This window comes from Heliangelus exortis, chromosome 1, assembly GCF_036169615.1.
Source record: "Heliangelus exortis chromosome 1, bHelExo1.hap1, whole genome shotgun sequence".
NCBI lineage: Eukaryota > Metazoa > Chordata > Aves > Apodiformes > Trochilidae > Heliangelus > Heliangelus exortis.
The window spans coordinates 13,213,106-13,239,543 of record NC_092422.1 but is presented as its reverse complement, the minus strand read 5'-3'; the positions used below and the strand labels follow the sequence as shown (position 1 = coordinate 13,239,543).

The 26,438-nt window shown below is 37.9% G+C and overlaps 1 protein-coding gene across 1 annotated transcript in view; it reads right to left on the bottom strand.

The window, feature by feature from the left end:
- ARHGAP42 (Rho GTPase activating protein 42) overlaps positions 1-16,997 on the bottom strand; it is a 144,488-nt gene extending 127,491 nt beyond the window's left edge. The window contains exon 1 of the mRNA XM_071734314.1: positions 16,496-16,997. Within this exon, the coding sequence (XP_071590415.1) occupies positions 16,496-16,649 (154 nt within the window). The 5' untranslated portion in view covers positions 16,650-16,997. The remainder of the gene's footprint in view (positions 1-16,495) is intronic.
- Between the last annotated feature and the right edge of the window lie 9,441 nt (positions 16,998-26,438).

The following is a 26,438-nucleotide window of genomic DNA, read 5'->3' as shown; positions in this document are numbered from 1 at the left end:
GAATCTCAATTGCGTTCAGATAGGGATGGGATTTACATCAGCTTTAATACTCTGGAAAGATCTTGGAATTGCTGTAGACAGTTCTTTTACAACGTCAGCTCCATGGTCAGTAACAGTCAAAAAAAAATTAATGCTTACTGGAGAAAAAAAGCACAAAGCAGAACACATCATTATTTGATGCATTATTAACCCCTTAAAAATTACATGAAGTCTCTTGCAATCTATGTCAGAAAAGATGCAGTTACCGTGAAGAAGGCACAAAGAAAGTTTACAAATTAAAACAGAGAGACAGATCGGGTTATTTAAAAGCAGAAAATAACTAGACTAGAACTTTTCATAGTTCCTGGGGAACAAAACCTGCAAGGAAGAAGAAAGAAAATCCCAAATAGACCCACATGAACAGGGCCAACAATGCATAGAGACCACCACTACTTTTTCTCATGCAACAAAAATTGCCATTATCTGATAAACTAAGCAAGTAGCAGGTAGAGAACAAAGGAAGAACTTTTGCCCCTGAAGGACACACTTAAATTGTGAAATTTCCTGCTCTTTGACTGTGACACCTGGACTCAAATCCACGTTAAATAAAGCGGTTTCTGAAAAGGGGTTATTTGAAGAAATTTGGGGGAACTTTAGCAGGTGACTACCTCAATTTAGAGCATCTCCTCATATAGAAGTTAGAGTTTTAGAAGCCAGGGTAATTTTGGATGGATCACTCACTGGTCCGTTTGATTCTGGAGGTGTGAAGGCACAGTGCACTGCTCTGCTCAAACTTCACAGGTGCTGACACATCTCCAAAATTAAACAGCTTCACAAAATCTCAAACTTGTATTTAAGCAATCATGGGATTTAATTACTGACTACACTAATTTGTTCTATGAAAAAATAATCAGGTTTTGCAGAACTGGAAAAGCTGTTATGTCATCACTTTCAGTTTTTTTGTTTGTTCAGTTAAAAAAAAAGAAAAAAACCCAAAAGACATAGCTGACATCCATTTAGAAACAAAACCTAGATTTTTTTTTTTTTGAGAGACCAAATTCCACAGTAGCTCTGGATCTCTCTCTTAAACAGTAAAAACACTGTAAGTCCTTCCTCCTAAATTTCTCAGAGAGGCACAATACCAGACTTCTTATTCAACAACAAAGTCAACAACTTTAAAGAAGTTTACCACAAAATTATGACAGAATTTCTTTTGGACAGTATGACATACAGCAGTTTACTGCTATCTTGAGTTATGCAGTTAAGTTCTGCTGCACTAGTAAGTAGTATTACCTGAATAATCTGTTTAGCTTCAGGAAAAAAAAGCTGAACTCCTTTGCTATTTAATTTTAAAAGCACTAATCATCTGTTTTAAGATCCCCCTCCTTTGCTAAAAAAAAAAAAAAAGAAAAAAAAAAAAAAAAAGCCTTCTTTAGAAGTACACAAATAAATTTAAAAAAAAAAAATCAAACAGCTATTTAAAAACTGTATTTAAGGCATTTATAGATAATTATGTTTCGTTAAAACTAAAGCCAGATATAGAACCTGCAATGGAAGTGAAATTCCCCATAATACCTAACTGCCACTTCAATTACTTAACACCTGCATATGTAACATAGAAGACAGGGCATACAAACTTAGTATTTATACAGACAAATATGGGCAGAACTTAAAGAAGACAGATCTCTCAGTATCACAGACCTTGTTTTACTGTGGGACAAGAAGGAAACGAGAACTGGGCATTCAACTGCTCTTGTCTGCTAAGAATCCAGATGTGGGATTTAATACAAAGAAACTCCAACTCTCAGTAGTGCAGAACCTCATAGTCCCTGTACCTATCCACTGCACTCTGCCCCTCCCACATACCCCATATCATATAGATATTTCAATTACTCAATATGCTTAAAATGAAAACAGAGAGCCCAACAAGCCACTAAAATATAACCTCCCAATCCATCACTGTTTGCTACCAAGAGTTAACACTGATGTTTTGTATTTCATTCCGTTTGTGCAAAAATATATATATTATTAAGTGCAATTTTAATTTACAAAGGGACTGGATAAGTGTTTGTCAAAATATCATGAAATTCCTCTGCATTAAAAGTTCAAGAAAGCATTGCAAGATTGATGCTTAATCCACTACATAGTATTCAGAACTTCATAATAGCTGCTCCAGACAAGTGACAAAATTAGGCATGAAAATTACTTTTCATTGTAAAACAGTCTTAGAATCTCAGGGTGTTTTGGAAAATGTAGCTTCTCACAGAAGACAAATCAAAGAAGCTCTGAGTGCCAATGACAAAAGGAATTGTGAAAGTATCACACATATTTTGCTCTCAATTGATTTGGAAACTGTCAGGAGGCTGGTGGAAAAAAGAAATGACTTGCTATGCTAGTTCTGTAATTTTAAGATGATTACCACTCCCAGTGAGATTTGATATGTTGCATTAGGATACAACAGTAAAAGACCTGAATCAACAACACAAAGAATGACATAATTGCTGGGCTCCAGCAATACAAACAAAGTAAGAATAATCACATTTTCAACCTGTATTTCAACTTCACGGAGAAGACACTAAGCAGAAAGTACAGTATTAAGTACAGTTATCAATACTGTACAAGAATATAAAAATTGTTAAGTTCCTCAGTTTGTATGGAAACACCAGAAGTGAGGGCATCCTGTAGATTTTGTGGGCTACATTTACAGAGACTGAGTTACCTCTTGGAAAGAGACAGGAGTACAAGAGAAAAAAAACAGAGAAACTTTACTTGTCAGAAAACTTGTCTTTTTACATTTCCCAATGAAACATGAACTAAGAAATGCCAACAAATTACTTAAACATGGCATTATTGTTTTCATCCTCAATCTCGAAATCTAGGGTTAAACAAAAGGTGGTAAGACTTAGATGAACATCAGTTCCCACCATCTCCACAGGAAAAGGAGTTCTGTTATACTGGGTAGGGGGCACATAATGGCATCTTCAGCAAGCTAAGCAACAAAAGTTACAGTTTAAAGTGCAAAATTAAAAATCCTGCATCAGTGTATCAGGAAATCTCTCAGCATACAAAAAAGACTTAGTTATGTAAACAGGAAATGTACTGCTGTACTTACACCCCCTTCATAAAATGAAATATTTTGGATTTCTCATTTGACCTTAGGCTCCCAAACAGCATGAAGATGCAGCAGCTCTAAGCTCACACAGCAAAAAGTCAACCATACTGATTGTATTTGTGAGAAAAATTAATTAAGGCTATTGTCAAGCCTTATAGCTGTGTCTACAAGAAGTTACTTGGAAACATATTTCTGGGGTTTTAATTTGCATCTCTGTTTTCAAATTAACCCACTCATGGTAAGAGATGACAAAACTGCATGTATAAATTAGTCTGAAAATTTTAAGATGCTAAGAATTTTAATTTGGAGTGCTTCAGACAATCTACAACTGACCAAGTTAACAAAGCTAAACTCATAGTCCCAAATGTCCAACATTAAGGATCATTCAAAAACATTAGTTTTGGTATCTTTACATATCTGTAGCAATCTGAATTGAACAGATTTATTTATTGTCTGTATATATGGAAATAAAGGCAGTAATACCATCTTGAAGGGTTTGGTTTTGTTTCAATGTGTATTTGCCCATGTTTCATAACAGGATTTTTCTTCTTTTCAACTGGTTCCTTTTCTATGTGAAGACCTTCCCTCTTTTGCTGAGGCAAGAAGGAACCAATGCTATCAACAGGTTCACCTAGAAGGGAGCAGGTGTTTCAGGACTTAATACTTCAACTGAATGAGACTGCATTTCAAATAAAAAAAATAATGCAAACAATTTAAGAGTTTCCAGCAATGAAGAGTCCGTCACAGTCTTAATAAAATATCTTACTAACTTTATATTTGCACATTTCTAATGTTACTTTGCTCCGTACACTTCTAATGTACAGCTCTGCCAACACTTGGATCTTCATGTGCTTTGGTCTGTTAGATGGAGAAACTTTTCCATAAAGATTCTTTTCTGTGATACAAATAAATCTTCAGGTTTGTCTTTGGATTAACATATGCAAAAAACACATGCTTTACAGTGTTTGTAGTATCCGAGGATCTTGAGCATTTTCATGTGCTCTTCATATGTTCTAAGTGTCTTTCTTGACCCTTCACAATTTTTCAACATTCTCCTGAAAACAAGGAGCAGGACTAAACTCAGCACCATAAATGCAACAAAAACGGCCAATATCCATAAAATCCTTCAACTTTTACTTGCAGAGATCATACATTTCTGGCATCTGCCAGGCCACAAGTTGATGATCAGTTTGTTAAATATACTCATCTTCCTCCTCCACCACCTGCTTTTCACACTTGGTGCTAACTGGCCCATAGGCATGTCATGTGTGCTATTTCTTGACTTGTTGAAAATGTCCCTAAACAGATTATGTGAGGACAAAAGAGCGTGACATTTGTTGTGATTCTAATAATTTTATGTTCAACTCTCAAAAAAGAAAAACATTTTTTCCAACACAGAAGCCTCACTATACTTTCTAAAAACAAAAAGCTGCAGCAAAAGATATCCCTCTAAAGAACAGAGCAAAGCATTGGCAGTTGTCAAGGATAAACTATGTCAAGAAGCACCTCTTTGCTATTTCAGTTGTGCTAAATTACATCAATAAAGTTATGAAATTAAAGTAACATAGCCTAATATCTACTCTGTATAATACAGCTGTTAGTAATTCCTAGACAGAGATTCATGACCAAAAAAACATTTCTTCAGGCATTTGTGATGCTCACAAAATTGCTCTACTTTCTCTTAGCTTTACTACCAGGCTTGGACAGTAAGATGCTGAAACTGGGGGGAGGAAGAGGGAAATGAAAAATTAATACTAGTCATGTTACATACATTTCAGCCAAAGTATATGCACACATAGTTAATCAAAACTGAATATTACCAAAGTTTATTTTACCCCACATACTTTGTTGTGGCTTAAACCAACTCCTGGTTAGCCCGATCTGTTACTAACAAAAGGTGGCAATTCTTTTCCTCAGGTCTGTTTTTAAATGTTGGACCTCTGCCTGCTCTCCACTATCTTGGTCCTCAAAGCCCATGTCAGATGGAGAACCTCTCATAAAATACTGTGAAATGGCAGTCCCCAATTCCTGAAGGTGCTGACTGACAACAATTAATAACTCTTACGTGAATAAGACATATCACAAGACAAGATTCACAAAAGCATCTCTGGGTAAATAGAGCAAACTAAAGTCTTTATTACAAGCTAACTATAATTTTTACTAAGGAACCATTAGATCTTTTTTTCTTCGTCTATGGTAAAACAAACTCTTTATATAAATTTCTACTCTTTATAGAAGCAAGTCAGTACAGCCTACATTAGAAGGCAGAATATTTGAAAATACATTAGGAATCAAAGCTCGTATTTTTACACATACACGTTGTCTGTAGCTGTGGCAGTCTCTCAAATGCTCTCACAATTTCTGCCTTTTCCAAGAATAAGGGATTTTTTACTCTCCTACAGTAAATCCCAAGTCTTAATTATTTCAAAGCTTCCTAGAAGGCAAACTCCACAGGTCTCTACCTTCTCTCTATATAGGCTAAGAGGGACAAGGAAGCTTTGCTTTTTTTTTTTTTTTTTAAAGTATCAGTATACAGCTTATTTTAATGGCAATGGTAGTGCTAGACATGAAAAGGTTTAAGAAGGGAACATTGTTTTTACTAGATTACCTCAGGTTTCAAGTAATCTTCAAAGCAGCCAGTTCTACCTTCATGCTTCCTGCAACTTGTAAGTCACTTTTAGCCTCAGAGGGAACATGTCACCTCTCTACAATATTAATGGCTTAAAATAACAGTTTATACAAATAGTACATCCCAAGAAAGTGGAGTTCATGGGTTCTCCCTCCTTCCTCTCCTACTCATTGTTTGTAAGAGAAAGGTTAAAGGCAAATAAGGTAGGTCAGACAAGGGTGAGTAGATGCAAAGCACAGACATAAAAGTAAAATGTAAACTTTCTGACTGGCACAGCCACAATGTTCCCGAGGCCTCCACTGCACTGTTAATCTAGGAAGGCTTTCGAACACCAACACTGACTTCCACAGCATTGTAAATCTGTCTGGTTTTCATTTAAATATGACCTGTACTTCTAAAACTGCAGCTTTTGAGAACTGATCTGACATTCGGCCACCTCTTGAAATTAATCAAAATAATACAAGCAGGAAAAAAAGCGAAAATTCAGCCTCTTAGCCCTTCTTGTGTACTTACACAATTAGCAAAGGCCTTACCTGACTCAAAAAGAAAATGTGATTACTATGAAACCCAAGCCTATATATTGCTTGTTTCACCAAGAATTCATGCTGTTTGCATAGCAGGCTTTTGCAGAAAGCAGGACAAGGTCATCATAAAAAAACTGTCCTTAATAAAAAAGTAAAAAGGTCAGCTGAGTGCCTATCATAAAAGATTCATAATAAAAGAGTTACAAACCTTAGCAGCTTCTAAATAATTCATTTCTCTGTTCTTTTCACTTTATGAATTCACTTCCCCCCTTCAAGAACAACAAAACAATTCTCAGTCATCAAATGCCTGCATGGCAGCTGCTTGATGGAAGAGGAACCAAAAGGTGTCTGTATCAAAGACAGAAGTACTAGAAATACTTGGAGAAGAGCTGCTTTACATGGAAAAGGTTTGCAGACAAGGAGGGCTGCAGAGGTGCCTTACTTGAGAAGACATCAGGAGCTGACCCCATGTGGGTCACAGACAACTACAGCTTGAAGTCAGACTCATTGCTGCTAAATGCTGAGCCCATTACAAAAACTGGCGGTGCCTCTATGATAACATTTAAGAAAGGGTAAAAAAACCCCACTGTCTACCCCCATCCCCCATCTTACTGCTCCAGTGAGAGGGAGGAGGGAGAAAAGTCAGGAGCGAAGTTGAACCTGGGAAAAAAGGAGGATGGGGAAAAGATATTTTTAGTTTTGTTTTTATTCCTTATTATCCCGGTGTGTTAATGGGCAATCAGTTAAGTAAATTTCCTCACATCTAGTTGGTTTTGCCTGCAAGACTGCAACAGTAACTGGAGTGATTTCCCTGTCTTCATCTCAACTTCAAAGCTTTTCATCTTATTTTCAATCCCTGTCCCACTGAGGAGGGGCAGTGAGAGTGGATGGATGGCCAGAAGTCACACCTCTTTAGTTCCTGAAAAATAAGATTATTACAGAAGAGAAGTATGACTTAGCTGTCACTGGAAATCTGTATGTTAACTTTGGCTGTAGTGTAATGTACAATTAAGCTGCTGCTGCCAACAAACAATAATTTATTGTCCTGTCCTTAGTCTTCTCCCTACCCACCAACTTCCACAATCACTTCCATTCCCAGGTCACAAGGTACTCTGCCAGGATGAGCACTTCCACAGCTGCATAATGAACCAAACCAGGAAATGAAGACACATCCAAAACTATTCAGCAAAGAGCAGTTGGTTTAGCTCCCTGATCCAGTACAGCACACAGCTGAGCAAATAGCAATGCTAATACTGCTTATGGGACAAAAAAGGGTGGAAGCAAGGTGTGAGAGTGGGAAAACAGGAAGGGGAAGACTGTAGAGGTTTTTCTGTTTGTTTGTTTAGCAGTAGAGCTGGCTTAAAGTAATACAGAAAAATGCAGCTTCAGACTGATGCTTTCCAGTAATCTTTGTACACCTCTGGGAGAACTATCAGACAGCTCAACCACTCTTTACAGGAGAGGGTAGAAAGAGAGGGGCTACAATAGGAGATACTAGAATTCAAACTTACTGCACAACTTGTGTGACATTCAGTAGACATCACCTATAACCACAGTTCTGAAGTAGCAGTGGAAAGAAGTAAACTCACATCCCAATTCACATGATACACTGATAGCCTTCCTTCCTACATGGGTTTCTTTAGTAAGGGACTGGCCTGGAATATGGTAAGTTTCATGAATAGGTAACTTAACAAGAACCTGTCTAACAAAATAACCATATGCTTATTTAGTTTAAAACTAAACAGAAGAAGAAAATAAAGAAAGGAGACTGTAACAAGAATTCAGCCTTCCACAAACCTGAATTTAGATGTGACTTTAAACTGAGAAACTGAGAAGGTACAACATGTGTTACCTTGAATTTGCATATTCCATACTCCAGTCCATACTCCAGATTGCAGTCTGGTGCTGTGCCACTCCTGCAGGCAAAGCCTACACCCTCTCACCAGATACCAGGTACTTTCAGCCTCATTCAGGAGATTTTCACAAACACATTATTACTTAGAAAACTATACTACTGTGAAGTCAAAGATAAACAAAAATAGAATTTAGAAAGTAAGGCCAAATAGCTTTTAACCTATAAAAGCCAGAAGAGAACACAGAGCAAAGAAGGTTACTGTGCAGTAAAAAACCAGAAACATGCAGTCTAACGATTAAAGCATGATACAAATTAAAATTAATATTAAACCTCAGTTTTCAGCAACGCTACCAGTGTGAAAACAGAAGGAAAAATTAGTATGAACTAGTACATTAAAAATTCAGAATTGTCACACTGTCACACAAATAAGAAAGAGCTCCATGAACTCAGAGGTTGGGACTGGTACAGTGTAAAAGTAAAACACTGAAATACATGAAAAGACAAGACTTAGTACCCAAGATTTCAACACCAAGAATCAAGGGGTCTAGTCTTATAACATAATAAATACATGCTTATATTTAAGAAACAAGGAAAATGAATCAACATGAATATTCCATTAAGTTGACCTTAAAATCAAGCAATTATTTAGAACATTCAAGGAAAGAACAATTAAAAGCTTACAAGTTGATAGAAAATAGGGTAAAAGAAAATGCAGATTTATCAAAAGCAAACTGCACACAAGGATGAAGACTTGATTTGTTCTTTAAAAAAAGACAAAACCACAAAACCACAATAGATTAATCAACTTGTCACCAGTAAAGCACATGATACCAAGCTACAATGGCAGCTTAATATTTAAGGTGGAGAAGATGAGTACTTACAGAGAAGCTATATTGATGAGAAGAAACTAGAAAGCAGTTTTGCTGCAAATAACCAGAAAGAGAAAAGTCATTGTTTGATATTATTCAGGGACTGATGCTGAGACCGGTCTGACTTAACATTTCCACCCTGACTTTGGGCGATCCTGGCAAAAGACACTGGACTAAACTCTCATGTATGAAAAAGAGAGAGAGAGATGCTAAAGGGTGGGGAGGAGGGAAAAAAAAGAAAAAAAAAAAAAAAAAAAAAAGAAAAAAGGAGGTGGAGAGAAGAAAAAAAAAAAAAGGGACAAAATCGTTTTGTGGTGTGCAGTGTCCTCACCTATAGGAAAACAAAAGAAGAAAGATTTTGCTATAGTACAAAAGGCAAAGAATAACTAAAAGAAAAGGCTTATTTGTCCTTGTAATTCTACAGGATCAAATCACATTGATTCTTCTTATCGTTTAATTTTTTTTATTTTTCATGTTTATTTGATTCCAAGGCTCTTTGCAGAAAAAAATAATCCAATTGGTGATACCTACTTTCATTTACATACCATGTTTCACTGAAAAGAAGAGTACCTTTCAAACAGTTAATACAATGGACATCTTACAGGCAAACTTTTTTTTTTTTTAATCACGTTGCAAAATATGAATTAATGTCAATAGTAAAACCAAATATATGATGCAGGCATTGCAGCACTTTGTATCCTGCTTTGAATATTAAGCTAAAATAAGATAAGACTTCTGAAGACACACTGAATTTCCATACTATTTTCCCATGCCTGAATTATGCTAAGAAAAGTATCAGCACAACATGTTGCTTAAGCTTTTGGTGTCCTGTGAAACATACATTTGCATAATTCGGGATAGGGAAGTGATTTAAGTTGGTAACTTCCAACTCATCCAGAAAACTATATTGTAACACAGCCCAGAGCTCATAACATGCTGTGAAATATATTATCTTTCTAATGACAGTTAATTGCACTTCACAGGGTGCCAATGGGAGGTTAGATTACTGCCCAGCTACTTCAGTCTCATATTAATATGGAAGAAGGTCAAGTTGGTTATTTACTTCACTGCTACTGCTTATAAGATTGTGACTTTTTCACCTTTTATTATACACTTGAGGAATCTGTAGCACCACAGTCAAAACAAGACCATAAATATTGATTTGATTTAATGATTGATGTTCTCACAGAATGGGATCAGCAAAGATCAGACCTGTGAACATTATTACTTCTGTGTCCCCTACTTTTACTTCTCATCTCCTGAACATTTTAAAAGTTTAGAAAATCCTACTGAAATGACCAAGAAATCAGAGAAGCTCTTAGGAGAGAGGATGAGAACAGCTTGTTCAGTCTAGCAAAAGGATGTGATTATCTCCCAAGCAAATCCAAGTAAACAACAGTGCAGAAATGTTGAGAGAAAGGAATATGAACATAAACAAGTTTGAGTTTCCAGATAGAATTTATTTTTAATTGGTTACTCAACTCTCGGAGTAACAAGGTTCTAGTATAGCCTTCTAGAAGAAATAGAAAGGACAAAAATTGTTTCCAAAATGAAGTTTGACGAATAAGGACTACATAACCTACCAGTACCAAGAGACTGGATATAACAAAAGAAATCCATGATACTTTTAAATATTCAATTTTCCTATATTCCAACCTTTGTAGAACTACAGTTTTGAAACTATAGCAAAAAAAAAAAAAAAAAAAAAGGCAATAAATAGCACTGGTTTACGTATCATTCAGTAGAAAGAAGGACCATATTGTCCTCAGAGAGGACGAATATGAAGTTTTTATTATTACAGGAAACTGCAAGTTGCTGTAGCACGTCTGCCCATGAAAACCCAAGAGATCTATACAAGTTCAGTGACCACAGCATCATATTTTCCATTGTATTAAAGACAATATTCATGAAGCAGCTGGTCTCTTATTAAAAGAATTCATTTATCTTATTCATAGCAAATGCAGTATGTGGTAGACAACAAGCCATCTTTCCCATTAAGAAGAAAATTACATATGACCTTTTCATAAATCAGTTTAAAAGCTTGAAAATCCTAATTTTAAATATTGCACAACATTTTCTTAAAGCAGGGACATTGTTTCATACGGCATTTGAAACTCAGACCCACTCCTTTGGCAACCCAACATCATCCAATCACAGAACTTATCTGAAGAATACCTCTTTCAAAATTAAGGCACAAGAACACCCATGTTGAGTCATTCAATAACTTATGAGCACAGCAGTCATTACTGACAGTAGGGGAATTCACTTGCAGGGATTACTGGTTGAAAATTAAACACTTGATGGATAGAAAATATGCCTACTACCTATAACATTTATGTTCTCCATCCGTATTTGGCTTAAGATCATATGATACACACTGCAGCTCCTTTAAACAGTAGAGCAAACAATTAAGCTCCTTCTCTGGAATAGAACCAGCTTATCATTGGTATTGTCACATAAAAGGCTGAACACTGTTGGAACTTGTTTTGAAAATTATTATCCATAGATAACTCAAGACATCAGCAAGTTAAGCAGCATACAAGAAGTGTGAATGTCTAACAGGAGCAGCAGAAAAGCAAGGGAGAAGGTGACCTCAAAATATTAATGCCAGTTACTAGAGTTTCAACTTCTTTTTATTGGGTAATTTTTTTAAATTTTTTTTCCAATTGGTAGGGGCATTGTGTATTTAGAAACCAAGTGACGTAAACTGTTGTAATCCCCTGCCTCTCACCCAACCCTAACACTAAAAGCAAGTTATGTATTTTTGCATTATACGACTAAAACAATTAAAAGCCATGCATTTTCAAAGGCATTACAAGTTATTTCTGAAATTTTCACTAGAAAGCTGTAGCTTCAACAATCCATGTTTGCCATCACAGCACCACATAAGGAATATAAAGAATATGGGGTTTTTATTTGGAGTCTGAATTAGTAAAAGAGAATGATAGCTACCGTACAGTGGTTATTATTCAATGAACTCAGTCCTGCTACAGTTAAAATCTGGAAAAGAAATTGTAAAGATATAATCTCATGAAAATATGTGAGGCTGAGATACCTGGGAAAATGCATCTTTGTGGAAAGATACAAAGGGGGGGAATTATATGAAAAATAATTCCCAAGAGAGATAACAAGATCATAGCTTTTTATGTGGTAACTTTGTCCTTTTTTTTATTTTTTTTTCTCCTCTCCTTTTTTTCTATTCAAACAGCTAACCTCCTAAATTTCCATATATAGCCAGGTTCATCACTGTATTTTCATAATTAGGCTTATGAGAGAAGAAAATCATCCCTGAAAACTGCATATCAAATCAGCTCCAAGACAGTCTTTTCTGCGGGAAATTTCTGGAAAAACCAGGTAAAAAATACCCCCTCACATACCCATGCAGAAGATGGTATTTCCATCTTACGTCTGTTTCTCCATGTGTTAAGTAGTAAAATAAAACTGTTAATGATTGGTACTGAATTACTAATTCCTAAAGTTATCCATTAAATCTTATTAATATTAAACTATGGCTCTGCATTAATTTGCATAATATTAAGACACTTTAAAAGGTATAGCTTTACTTAAAACAGCTGCAAATCCACTGAACTATCAACTATTGAAAGCAAAACTAGTAATAGTTCTCATCTTTGAATGAGAACTTGTTGCTTAAATAGGACTTAAGATGGAGAGAGAAGGTCTCAAAAAAATCAGCAGGAAAAACTGAGGGCTTCTGCACAGCAATAAACCATGAGATCATCTGTAGAAGATGAATGTTCCTTTTTTGGATTGTTTAATGCAATATGCATTAACTTTGACAGAACAGGAGACCTATTATGAAAATTAAACCATGAAAGTATTTCTAAAATGATACTTCTTATATAAACTATAGTGCAATGCCCTAGACTAGGATGCTCTTTCACAAGGCAACTATAAAGAAATTAGAAAGTGCACTTCTTGTAAAAAGTACAGGGAAAATAGAAGATGTTTTAACTGAAAACAAGCTGGAATCAATAAGAAGGAAAATATTCAATCTCTGCTTCAGGTGTCCAGCTACAGCTGGACCTCCTCCATGAAGCATTTAATCATAAGCACTTTAAAAATGCATCTGAAAGGTCTATTAAATTAAATGCCTGAAAAGAATATGAAATCATCATTTAATGAATAATCAAGAAGATTAGTTGTACTAGGAGAAAAAGATTGAATGATTTTTTTTTTTCCAAATTTGTAAGTTAACAAACAAGAAACCCTCCCCCAGGTGCAAAGAAAACTAGATGATCCTACTTAATTGTGTTAAATCTCTGTTGAAAGGCAACCTTTTAATGTAACAGGACACTCCATTATATGCCTAATGAAGCCTTTTAAGAGAGAGCAATGTATTTAGTACCTCCGTTAATTAGAAAATGTCTCACTGCAAATACTAACTGCAGGACAAGACTGTGAGGCACAAAGACCGTACAAATGCATTGATAACACATGACTACACTGGACCATATAATCCACGCTCTTCTAGGTACTCACAGAGTCCCATGTATTTAGAAAGATAAGGAAACAGTGGGAAAAAACCAGTAGGAAAATGCTGTTGAGGATATGATATCAACCCTGGCTTTCTCAGCCCCCAGTGCATCCACAATAATCAACTGCTGCCTCATGAGCACAGCATCAAAGCTCTACATACTACTTTGGAAAGCAGCATTCTTCAGCATGAACATAGCAAAACCACATTAAACTAAATTCTGACCTTATCTTGGGACCACTCCAAGAATTAAAATGTGAAACATTTGCATACTACATTAAGTGTATTTGTTCTACCTTCAATTTGTGTAGAATGTTTTGTCAGGTGTTTATAAACACTGCATTTTTACTGGATTCTTCACAAATTACATGTTGTAACTTTTGTAAGACAGAAGTTTAATTCCATCTGAGAAACCATGTACATACTGTAGCATCACATAATTTAGGCAACTTGAAAAGATTACACTATTTTCTGTTTTAAGTCAGCCTCACTGTCTCTTCACTAAACATGGCCAGAAAGTACATGTTCCAAAATTCATTTCCACTGAAGCTCTGCATCACAGTCTAGATTTTTCCCCCAACAGAAGTGATTCTTCAAAAGATATGTAAATGAAAAATCCTAGATGACTTAAAGAGATAAAATATAGTAAACAGAGCTTGTTCTCCAGGGCTTACATGTTATTAAATATTCAAAGACTGAATCACAATAGTTCATCACTGAAATCAACAGCTTACTACACTGATGAGATTTTTCAAGGAAAATGTAAAAAATAAATAAAAAATTAAAAAACCTTACACAAGCATTTTACACACCACAGATTTCAAAGCTGAGTAGGAGTAGCTAGCATGATTTAATGAGTCAAAACCTCTCCACCCTTGAAAACCTAGCATAGTGCTACTTGCTATATCAGGTACACTTTGCACCATCTACACCAGTCTGTACAATATAAACCCAGGGTTTTGTTGAGAAAAATCCAGACATTTCCCCAGTTGAACCAACACAGGGAATGAGGCAGTATTTGGTGGAAGGCATGGTCATGAAACTAAGGGTTTGAAATGAACAAATATTTCTTACTACACCAGGGCAGATCTTTCCCAAGGCTACTAGACACTATAGAGCAACAAATTTAAAAGCTGCACATGGAATACAATAAACATCGTGTAAAACAATTACATTTGAACTAAAAAGTTTTACAAATCAGGAGAACCTACCTCTCAAGTAGTCATCACTTGAGAGAAATTTTGCTTCTTCCTGAAGAGGGAGAGTATTGCTAACTATGTAGATACAGGGTCTAAATTTAACAAGGACTCATAGTGGGATTTCTGACTTCAGAATCAAGGTTTACATTGCTTCTCAAGAACAATATACCTTCTACAGCAGTCTATCTTAGAAAGCTTAGGAAGAAAGTTGCATTTGTTCATATTTGATCTGGAACAAAAAGCAGTCAATTTCCAGAGCAAGCCCAGGTCAAAGAAAATATCCTATGGTACTTGGTATCCTAATATAGTCCTAACCTGTCTTTACTATTTGCATACACCATCTTACAGGACCACATTTGTAATAGTAAATTTTTATTAAACTTATACTTTTACTTAGTAAAACAAGCTCAAATTTCCTATGGAGCAAGCTAAAAAAAACCAACAACATTTAGACACAAGCATTTTCTGTGTAGTCTATTATCTCCCATTTGGTGGGCACAGATACAAGAATGTATGTACAAAGACACATTTTGTATGCATAAAGTCACATAAGACGCTAGATTTGTATCCACCTACTCACTAAAACAGAGATGTGTCTGGAAATACATGCACTTATAAGAAAAAGATCTCAAAAAGACAGTAGCTGCTTTATGTCAATGCAATGTTGTAAATAAACTATATGCAGTCAGTGCATGAACAATTAACATTCAATCATACTGTAGGCCAAACAAATCTTCACATTTTGACCTCCTATCCCAGGTTAAACTTTTAGACTCCAGATTTTAGACTCCATGTTACCAGCAAGTAGGTTTCTTACGAGCTATGGACCTCAGTTACACACACCTGTTCCCTGTCTACATAAAAGTAATACTGACACCCTCCACCCTACAAAAAGTAGCATACTGTGTCAAGGTGACAGATATTTTTAAGTATTAAAGTGATTCTTTCCCTTGAACTTCTCACTTGAAGCACTAAAAGCTGGAAGCGACCTCTGCTCTATCTTAAGTAAAGCTCTGCACAACGGGTAAGAGAGATCCAAAGTGACTTAACAACAAGAAGTAGGTGGCAAAGAGAGCAGAGGAGGTCAAGCTGAGTTAGCTTTCACTTTATGCTCTTCAAAGCCCAAGGGACGTTTTCACACCCCGAGAAGCTGTCAGTCCTCAACCCACGGAGCTTTAAAAGCATAAAACTGTTCACCCTTATCTCTGCTCTCGCAGTCTTCCAAAACACATAAAAGTTAATCTACAACATGAAGACCGGGGGAAGGTAGAGGTGGTTGTAGGGGGAAAATAAAACTTTCTTCATACAAATTCACTTCACCGTCTTCCTTTTGCCCACCCATTTATTACCGACATCTCCATTATCTAAGGATGCCTAATTAGTAGCCAACGTCCCAGAAACAGACCACGGGCAGCACTACACTCCCGGTCTGTACAGCGACTTTACACCAGGACTTCCAGCCCCCGACCCCGAAGCCGGGCTCCTCCCCCATCCCCAGGCGGCGGGACCCCGAGCCCGGCCCGTTCCCCCCGCCCGCAGCGGCGCCCCCGCGCTGCCCGCCGGACCCGCCGGGGAGGGCGCGGCCGGGCCCGCGGGCCGGGGCAGGGCCCCGCACCGCCCCCGCTCCCCCGGGAAACCCACCCAGCCCCGCCGCAGGAGAGGCGAGGCGAGGCAAAGCGGCAGGGAGGGAGCGGGGGAGAAAATTTAAGAGGCGCTTTACAGCGGCTGCCGGCAGGGGAGCCCGCTCCCGGCTCCCATTCAAACAAAAGAAGCCCCTTCTGCTGCCCGCCGCCCCCCGGCTCCCCAGCGCCCCGGCCCCGCCGCCCGACTCACTCCGCAGGGCCCCGATGAGGAGGCTGCCGTCCTTAATCAGCTCCTTGATGAACTTGTTCGTCCTCTCCAGCTCGATCTCGTGACACTTCAGGCGCTCCCTGAAATCCGGGCTGTCCAAGTAGGAGTCACTGAACTCCAGCGTGGGCAGCCCCATGGCAGCGGCGGCGGCCTCAGCCCCCCGGCCAGCGGCGAAGGGGCGGGTGGCTGCAGGAGGACCGCGCCGAGAGACGGTGGTGCGGGAAGAGAGGAAACTGGGGCAGAGGAGAGCCGAGATGCGGCTGCCGCCCCACTCCGCCTCCCCGAAGAGACTCCTGACCCTCTGCGCCGGCCCCCCTCAGCGCCCGCCGGGCCGGCGGCGAGGCAGACGCGCAGGCGGCGCGCTCCGGTGGCTGTCACCCAGCTACATACTGCCCCAGGGGCACCGCGGGCTCCCAGCGCCGCCACCGCTCCGCCGCTTCCGGCAGCGCTCCCTCTTCCTCCCTCCCCGGACCTAACTTAGTCTGAACCTCCCCCGGCCCGGCCGAGGAAGCCCTCCTCCCGGCGCGGCATGCTCACACGCCGGGGATGCGGCCCTGGTAGTGCCCGCCCCTCGCTCGCCACCGCCCCCTCCGCGCTCTGCCCTCCATAGCGGCGGGGCGGGGAGCGGAGCGGCCGCTGCGGCCCCATCGTGGCCCGGTGCCGGATGGGGCAGAGACGGGCGGAGGATCCGCAGGGTCTGGTATGGGCACCTCCTCCTTTACCAGGGGCATTGGGACGCCCAGAGAAAGGAAGATCCACCCCAGGGGCAGAGAGGCTTGAGAGTATTTAAAGCTGTGCAGTTCGAGGGGATCAGTCTGTGTCAGCAGGTAGGGCTGGAGGCTGGAGCTCTCGTCTGCGGGGGGAAGACAGCTGCCAGCCAGGCATCCCCTGCCACAGCTGGAGGAGCAGCTGGGACTCGGTGCTGAGGCAGCCAGCCCGAGCACGCCTTCTCTGGCAGGGCTTCTTCCATGACACCCCAGCCTAACCCTGGTCGCCCTGCGTGCTGTACATGTGAGGGCCTGTTGCATGGCACTGCTCCAAGGAAGGTGGATGATGAGAGGAGAGCAGTGAAGCATAAAGGAGGTGGAGATCAAGGGAATAAAAAAGGAACGTACGCGTTCTTTCATAGCACGTGGTTGCTATGAAAGGATACAGCTGAGCAAAACCCATGCTAACGAGGAGCATCAAGAAACAGCATGTTTGGTTACTACAGCAAAGTTGTGTTTTTCAAAGGAACGAGCTTATCTCGGTAAACACAAGCATTTTTAGATGATATTTGAATGTTTATCTGGAGTGGTTTTTCCAGACATACTATGTCAGTATGCAAGTATGTATACAAATGTACGTGCTGGGTTTAAGAAGAGTTGTCTGTAAACACACCTTCAAATTGGCAATTACTCTGTTGGAAACAACCATCAAGACTGGCCATCACAATAATTATACTTCAGAACAGCTTGCCAAAAATAGCTTTCAAGAAGAGAGTGATACTTCATTATTAGCTGTGCACATGCTTTTGCTACCAAATTATCCACAGTCTCCATATTTATAGTTTAACACAGACATGGGGGAAGGCTCAAAGATGTTGCATGTTGTAGTTTCTTGATTCAGTTTGTGCTCTTAACACTTTTTAACCATTCATCAAAACCTGCTTCTTTACAATACATTTTTGTGGGTCAGATTCAGAAAAGAGGTTGCAATTTCTTACTGTAGGGCCTTCAGAACTTTTGAGGTGAAAAAAAAAATTTACATTGTTTTTACAAGGCTGAGTCTTCCTGCCCACAGAACAATCTCTGAGCAGGCTGTCAATGTTGATATTAATAGACCCATTGCAGATTCTTGTAATTTACAGTCATCACAAAACTCAGCTTATCAACATGTTTCCTGAGACAAATTCTTTTTCTAATCATAGGAGGAATAAGAGTTGTAATGACTCTTGGATTAACAAGTTTAGCTCCTTGCATTTTCAAGCAATAGAATGTATTCTCACTTGTAAACTAATGTAATTTAAAATGATGTTGATCTGCTGATAGGATATTCTAAATATATTTTTTCTAATTATTAGAACTCTAATTTTCAGCATACAGAGTAATTTTTAGGTACACTTGTTCTTCCTTCATCTGTAACTTTGACTTCTACCATGTTTGATCTTTGCTGTAGTTTTAGAAGCCTTCCAATTGAGAAATAAATAAATAAATAAATAAAATATTTCTGTCATAAAATAAAATAAGAATTTCCATTCTCACAGTTCTTGTCCAGATCTCTTTGATTTGGTCTCAGCTGATCATGGTTTACTAAATTTAGATACAAGACCTTGTTCAGCCACATCAATGACTATGCTGCAGCACTAGAAGTACTTCTGATGAAGAGTGTGTTAGTCTGTTTCATGGTCAAAATATTTCTGTGGCTTTGCTAAGTCACTTACATTTTTCTTTTCCTCTGTTTTCAAGAAGCAGATTCCAGAATTAGAGCAGAAATATCTGCTGGTCCCCAAAAAACATACTTAATATTTTAGTTCAAAGCAATTATTCTGTTAATCAAGATGACTCATTTCTTACTATATTATCTTCTTGTCTTTGAAAGTTCTGTAGCCACATTGCTGCTTTTGGTACCAGGATCATGAATGGAAATATTAATGTGACCAATATGAAAAGTGTATGCAATGTTTACTAAGAATTTCCCTCCAGCCTGACATCCTCTCACCAAGTAATTCACCACTATCCATTTAACTGATCACATGTGAATAATCAGTGTTTTTCTTAGCTGAACTGACAATTTCACAAAATATGTGTATCATGTATCATGTCATGTGAAAACCCAACTAGTTTACATGTATTGCTTCTCCTTTGCCTGAGAAAAAACTTTTATTATTAGGGAAGATAGGTCTGTTAAGAATGATCTTTGTTTCATAAAGCACTATGTGTGCATATGTAAACACAACCCTACTTTTGTCTTCCATTGGCAGTGAAAAGGTTTATAGGTAACCTATGAGCTTAATGTGCATTTATAGCTGCATCTGGAGGAGGATCTGGTACATGAGTGATTTGGCACTGACATAGAGGTTAACAAACAAAAAGTGTTGATGAAAAAGTAAGTCTCAGTAGTGTGTTTTGTGTTGGAGTTAGGTGGAACCATGTTATTTGTTGCTTACTAAACAAAACAAGTTTTCTGAAGATTAATGGGAATGTAAAAGGTCCAAGCTTTATATTAAGCAGCAAATAACTGTATTTGTCTATTTCTGTGTTTGTTTGTTTGTTTATTAGTTTATTTATCATCCTCCCCCCCCCCCCCCCCCCCCCAAGAATATTCTAGTGCAGGGCCCTGGTAGAAGCACTAGACTTCAGGACTGAAGATGAGAGAAACTGGGGAGAAGCCTGGAAGTACTGAAAACCTTTTTTGGAAGCTAACAATATGCTAGAACAGGGTGGATTATACAAAATGAGAACTCCTTTACACACCTAAGCAGGAAGAAGCACCAGCCCTGTAAGTAGAAGGCCCTAGTTAGTAACATAACCTGATGTTATCACTAGCTGTGAAGAGAGAAATGAAAAGTGAGACACACTTTTTTTTGTGAACCCTGGGAAGCCTCATCCTGTTTCACCCACTTGTATGTTTGTTATTCTGAGCTTGTCCTAAAATCTTAGATGTTAGTGAGGTCAGATCAATTACTGTAGATTTCTCCTTCATGTTAAATGTAGACACTGAGCTATAATTTCCAATCAATGGCCCTGTTCTGACTCTAAAGGATGCCTGGGGCTTCATTCTTATCAAGTCCCTACTATCTGGGTTGGCTGGGAAGAAGAAAGGAGAGGTGTGTATGGGTACTGCTGACTGCCAGGGCACATCCCCTACTCAGGCAGTGAGGGAATGGCCATGGATGCAATCCTTAACCTTACAGCTCTACCTTGCTCTGTTAGACACTGTTAATTTAGCAGTTGATGCAGACATGGACCATGAGTGTCTCTTATCTAGAGGGGAATATTTTAGAATAGAGACTCTGTCAACTTAATTTTTATTTTTTCTGCCTTGATATACACAATTATGGGAAATTTACTTCTAGATCTGTGTGACATTGCTGCTTCTTAAAAAAACTGCAGATTTCCCTTGAGAGAGTGTGGGATTATAGGCAAAAGAATGCAAGGAGACTGATGCTTGTAAATCCACTTGAAGTGCTCAAGGGTACAAGATTAGCTTAGTACCTTTATAGTGCAGAAAATATTAATAGCATAGACAACCCTAATCAAGCAATTCTTTGCAAAGTATCTGAATTTGGTTTAGCTTCTCTAAATATCTTATTTTATTAAAGTTTTCCATTAGTATCTTCATGGGAATTGTCAAGTGACTTGCTAGGATAAATAGTATTGAAAATTTTCTGTTTCTCTTTATTAAATTAAGATTCTATGTGCGAAGTTAGTATTGGCTGGGAGTGATTAAAAAAAAAAAAAAAGAAAAAAGAAAAAAAGAAAAAAATTAACCTAGGAAGTAAATCTACATTTCATAATTCCTTCTACCTGTAAACTGAAAGTTATACTACTCCCTCGGGAATAGAATCTCCCTGTTGTTAACTGATTGTTGTATGATATAGCTGCCAATGTTTGTGTTTTTGTTTTGGTTTTGTTTGTTTGTTTTACTGCAAATGAATATTGTCAGAGGAGGAGAGTTGCTAGCCAGAATCACAATTTAAAAGCCAAACCATGTAATTTAGAATGTACAGATCATATTATCCTGAGATACTGGTCTCTGTGCTCAAAGGTCTACTCACATGTGCCTTCCTATCAGTGATTCAGATTGTAATCAATGCTTACAGATCAATAATAGTTCTTGAAAAAATTGTGGGCTTTTTAATACATGAGCGAGCTTCAAGCTTTTTGGAGAAGCTTCAAACAGAGAAGTTGAAAGCTGAAATTAAAAATCATGTTTAGTAACTCTTACTCTGTGTGTGCTTAAGCCTCCTGGGCACTTCTCTGCTGAATCTGAATATTCCCTAACTGGCTGTGCTTCTCCCTTCTGGTATGCTTAAAATAGCATTTACCTGAAGAAGTAGTTGCCTAAAACCACATGAGTTACAGACACCTAGACAAGCAGATCTCACATCACACATGGGATTGATACAGTACAAGTAGTATTCTGCATGAAACGGTAAATGTGGCAGCTTAAAAGTCACAGCAAGGTAATGAGAATTGCCAGTTTCATTTAAATATCTTAGTAGTTAAAGCATTTGCCTAGAAAGTGGGAAAGCTACATATTAGGTTCCTGCAGTCTTGATTCACAGTGTCTTCTCTAGAAGGGTGAAACTTCCAACACCTTGCCTCACATTTCTTCTTCAAAAGTTTTTTGATCACTTTCCATGTCTGTGCACTATAGAGTAGTACCCACATGATTTCACTCTGGAAACAAAGCATTTAAAAGGTAGTAGGTGTAGCATCTTAACTAAAATGTGATTCATGTATTCTTTGCTGGGATTCTGTTGTAGCCTTTTGTCTGTATTATTCTGTAAGTAACTTGGATAGTATATTTACTGTATTTTATTGGATATAAGTGACTAGAAAATGAGAATAAAAATTATGAAGGTGGAAAGCAAGAAAGAAAAATCTTTAACATCAGTATCCAAAATTATTCTTTCACATCTAGAATCTGGTTTCACAAGTGGATTATTTCCTTAGTAGCCTTGTCACTTCTATCACTTTGATCATGAAAGAAGAAACAGGCTATAGGCAGATGTAAACAAATCTTGGTCCTGCCCTTAGTCAGCTGGCTGCAACTTTGAACCTGATAAGACTGTGGTGATTATATGCTGCTAGATGAGCTAAAAGGTATTGTCTATTCATTGTATATTCACCTCAGCCCTGTGCTAACACCTTGACATAATGTTTAGGTCAAAGTAGATTTCTCTAGTTATTTCTGACTTCACAGACATTGTGAGACAGGACAGCTTCTTCCTGAAAGAAGCTCAGTCAGTTTGGAAGATCATGGAGAGAAGATGCCACAGAAGGCATAGCATAGAGAAAAAATAGATCAATATTTCTACTGTCTTCTTTATCTTATGAACATCCACTATATGGAAACCAGATAGTTGGCTCTTGCAGCCATATTGTGTAGTGGTGACAGACGTCAGGAGATGGTGATTTGTAGCCCATCATACATTTAGTCTTTGCTAAGCTTATTGGTTTTCAGGAGCAGAACAAGATATACAAATAGATGGCCATGAGATGGCATAATTTTCTTCAGCTAGTAATTTCATTATGTGGTTTGCAGGTATGTGAGATCTTTAAAGGAAAGCTCTCTATCAATTTCTGACTAATCTTCATACCTCACTATTTGTAAATGTGAAGTAGTAATTGTAAACTGCAACCTGTGTAACTCAGTGGAAAAAGAGAGTAGTTTATCCTTGCTAAATTTGTCAGTAAGATATGGCTCTAAAGTCAGCAGAGGGAAGAGCTCCTGGATGTACCACATAAATTGCCATTCACTGGCAGATTTACATTGTTATCATCCAGTACTCTATAGCACCTAACTTGCATTTAGATTGGCTTAGCAGATAACTGGGTGTAAAAAGATAAGTCTTTTTTTAATACTGTGTCAAGTAGCATTTCCTAGGAGTGCTGAGATCTTCTGGGTCTGCTCTAGCAGAGCAAGTGTGAGGAACAAACTGACTCCAGTGACAGCTCTTGATGGTGGGCACGTGTACCCAGCAGTGTGGGCAGAACACAGCAGAAATGCCCATCCAAAGGGCAGGTTCTACAAGCCTCTTGGCAGTCATAAAGTGAAGAAAGCAATTTGCCAAGTAAAAGGCTGGATTCAGTTCTGAAAGATAAATTTGGCCAGGGCCAAGTTAAACACTGTGATAGAAGTACTGAATGACGCGTGAACTACCGGCTTATGAGAAGTGATCTTTCTTCTGAAAATTAACTTAAATTGCAGAAGAGTTTACTTAGAAAGTAATGCAATTCAGGATTGAGGAAATACCTGAAAAAATCCAATTTTAAGTAAATCTTTAAGTATGTTTTCATTCATCTAAGTAAGTATTTACTAGTGTACTTACTTGAATGCCTTTGTAACTTTCAATGTTACCTTAGGTTCTGCTTTTGTGCACATGTGGAGGTGCCTAGGTCTTGTTAGGGCTAATTAGTTTTCTGTTTTCTGCTTGAATTCAGGAAACAGGAATTATTTGTGGCATATAAGGGCAGAATAATTTTTCTACCTAGTGATTAAAGCCTACAACAATATGTTCTAGACCCATTCTTCTCTAAAAGCTGGTTAAAATATTTATGTGAAGGCCACTGAGTGCTAGGGTGAAAGACACAGGCAAGGACTCTTAAGTATCTAAGGTCAGATTCAGAACAAAATACGTGTAGTGAAATATATAGATCTTCTTACAAGAGAGGAAGCTGAGATGGAATAATGGGCCAGAAGCAAGTTACTTCCATAAGCTTTTTTACACATAGAAGTTTACTAAAATACCTATCGTAGAATAGCAGTGTCCCCTTGAGGATTTACAGCAGAATCATTGTACTAGAATAAATTAAGAATAACTATTTCAGTAAATCTCAGAATGCATAAAAGATACATAATGTAGCATTAAACTGCTCAAGACTATTTTACGAAAACATATTTTTATTGCATATATTGCAATTGCATATATTGCATATATGCAATTCTGTTTTTAGAATTTTTTTTCCATTTACTGTATTATTGATAACTACTCTGGTGTGTGTTTTTCCCTTCTGCCTCTGAAATATGTAGGTTACATTATAATTTCTGAGATATTGAAGAGTTTACTGCCACAAAATGTGGAAGTGCTTCTTGCTATAGTATAGGAGCAAATAAAATAGTAAGTGAAGTCTGCTTTTCATGGCTCCATCTATGAATGCACAATAGATCTTCATGTGAACAAGGGAAATGTGTACTTTCTTTGAACTCTGTCCTTTTCTCATCAGTGTTTCATTTTTTGTTGAATTCATAATGTTTTCATTACATTAAGGGAACAACAGGGTAGCCCTCCTGTGGAATAGCTATGTTGCCTTGTACTATAATCTCCAGGGTGACTTGTTTTGCTTGAGTTGAAGCTCTGTTGGTATTGCATTTCTTTTGAAAAAACTATACATTTTTTCTTAGAAGCAGTTTCATAAAGTGTATTACCAGAAATGTGTTGGTATTCTTATCAAATATATTGCAAACATATTTAAAAATAAATAAGTCACACATATAAAAAGAAATTAAATTAGGCTGTTATAGCTAACCTGGATAATTTTTCATGTAACTGATAAAGACTCAGAATGAAAAACAGTGTGGAAGCTGTGTTGCAAGACTGAGTTCTTGGTCATCTTTTCAAAGGTTAAGCCTGATTAGTCCTAACTGAAAGCCTTCCGAAATCAAGGGGCATTCTGTGGGCTTTAAGTCTAATAATTTTTAAAACATCTGCTCCTTTCATCTTGTCAATCTAATCCCAGATACTCATTGAGCAACCTGTCTCTGTCCAAAGATGACTTAGTTTAGTATTTTGAGCTAAATTGACTGTGTTACTGGAATAGAAATTGTATTTTCCCCACATATTATGATTTTTTAAAAACTTTTATTTCATTTAAGATTCTGTTCAGAAAGTACCTCAAACTCTTTTATCCAAATACTTAAGTTGCTGTGGTTGTTGCCACTTGAAAGAGAAGTCTCAGTATGCTTGAAGAAAAATTCTATTCAGTTTTTATCGCTCGGTTTCTGCATCTCAATGTGATGAAAAGGAGTGGGAATCCTGATTTAGGAGAAATCCTGTTGAGCTCTGATCTGTGTTCATGACTCATGAAGAGAGTGGTAGGATTTTATGCAGCCAGGGAGTTGTCACAATATTACAAATTACATCTGTTCCTTCAAGAAAACATTTTGAAGCATTACCAATGTCAATGTATTTAAAAGGTTGGGAAATTATAAAGCTACAGTCCCACATGTAACTAAACTTTTCCCTATTGTGCATGTATCTAGCAGTAAAAATTTTAATAGTTTTAATAATTTATTTTTTTTTATTCTGTACACTTACAAGCATGAAGTGTAATTACCCATGTGTCTTTGACTTAACACAAATATTTTTAAGGGCTCTTTTATCCTAGGCTCAAATCTGGAAATCTCTTAGAAAGTACTGTGTTATAAGTTCACATGTCTTTTATAAGGATTGTACAGCTTTAGAGACTCTATTTTGAAAACTAGACTGCTGTGCTTTGATAACATCTGTCATGCAGGATGTTAGGAAAAAGCAGAGTGACTCTAGCAGGGAGTCAGCCTTCAGAGGCACAGCTTTGCCTTATTAGTGCTGGGAGAAAGTAAGGTTCCATTCCAGAAGAGAGCTGAGGCAAGTGACTTGAATGACTTATTCAAGGTCTCACTGGAAACTTGAGACAAAGAATGGAGCTAACACACATCTTTTGAGTTCAGGTGTAGAGCTACAGATTCTCAGGCATGATTTTCTCTTTTTCTGATAAGCAGTTCAGTAAAGGTAGTGATTATGAGAATATGATTTTATGTTTAGTATTAGAGATAAATTATACAGTTCTCACCCATCTGCCTAAATAAATGCATATAATTCTCTTTTAATGGACAACAGGTTCTGTTCCATTAAAAAAAGATGACTTTATAAAGCAAACAAAAAGAACCATTTAAAAAATCATATAGTTTTGTGTTAACAGGAGCATGGAAAACCAGATTGAGATCTGAGTGAAACAGCAATGCAGGATTCACTGTCTGGATTGCAGGTCTCAAATGTGGGGGAGTGAAATGCTGAGTCAGCAGTATATTCACATACCTGCAGAGCTCTTGCTTTCTAGCCATTATTTTTCTCATCTCACCACATTCTTTGTTTATTACCACCCTCTTATTATTAATCTGATTTCATAACTGGATCTTTAGCCTTTGTGGCTATTTTTTTTGCCATGTAGATTTGTGC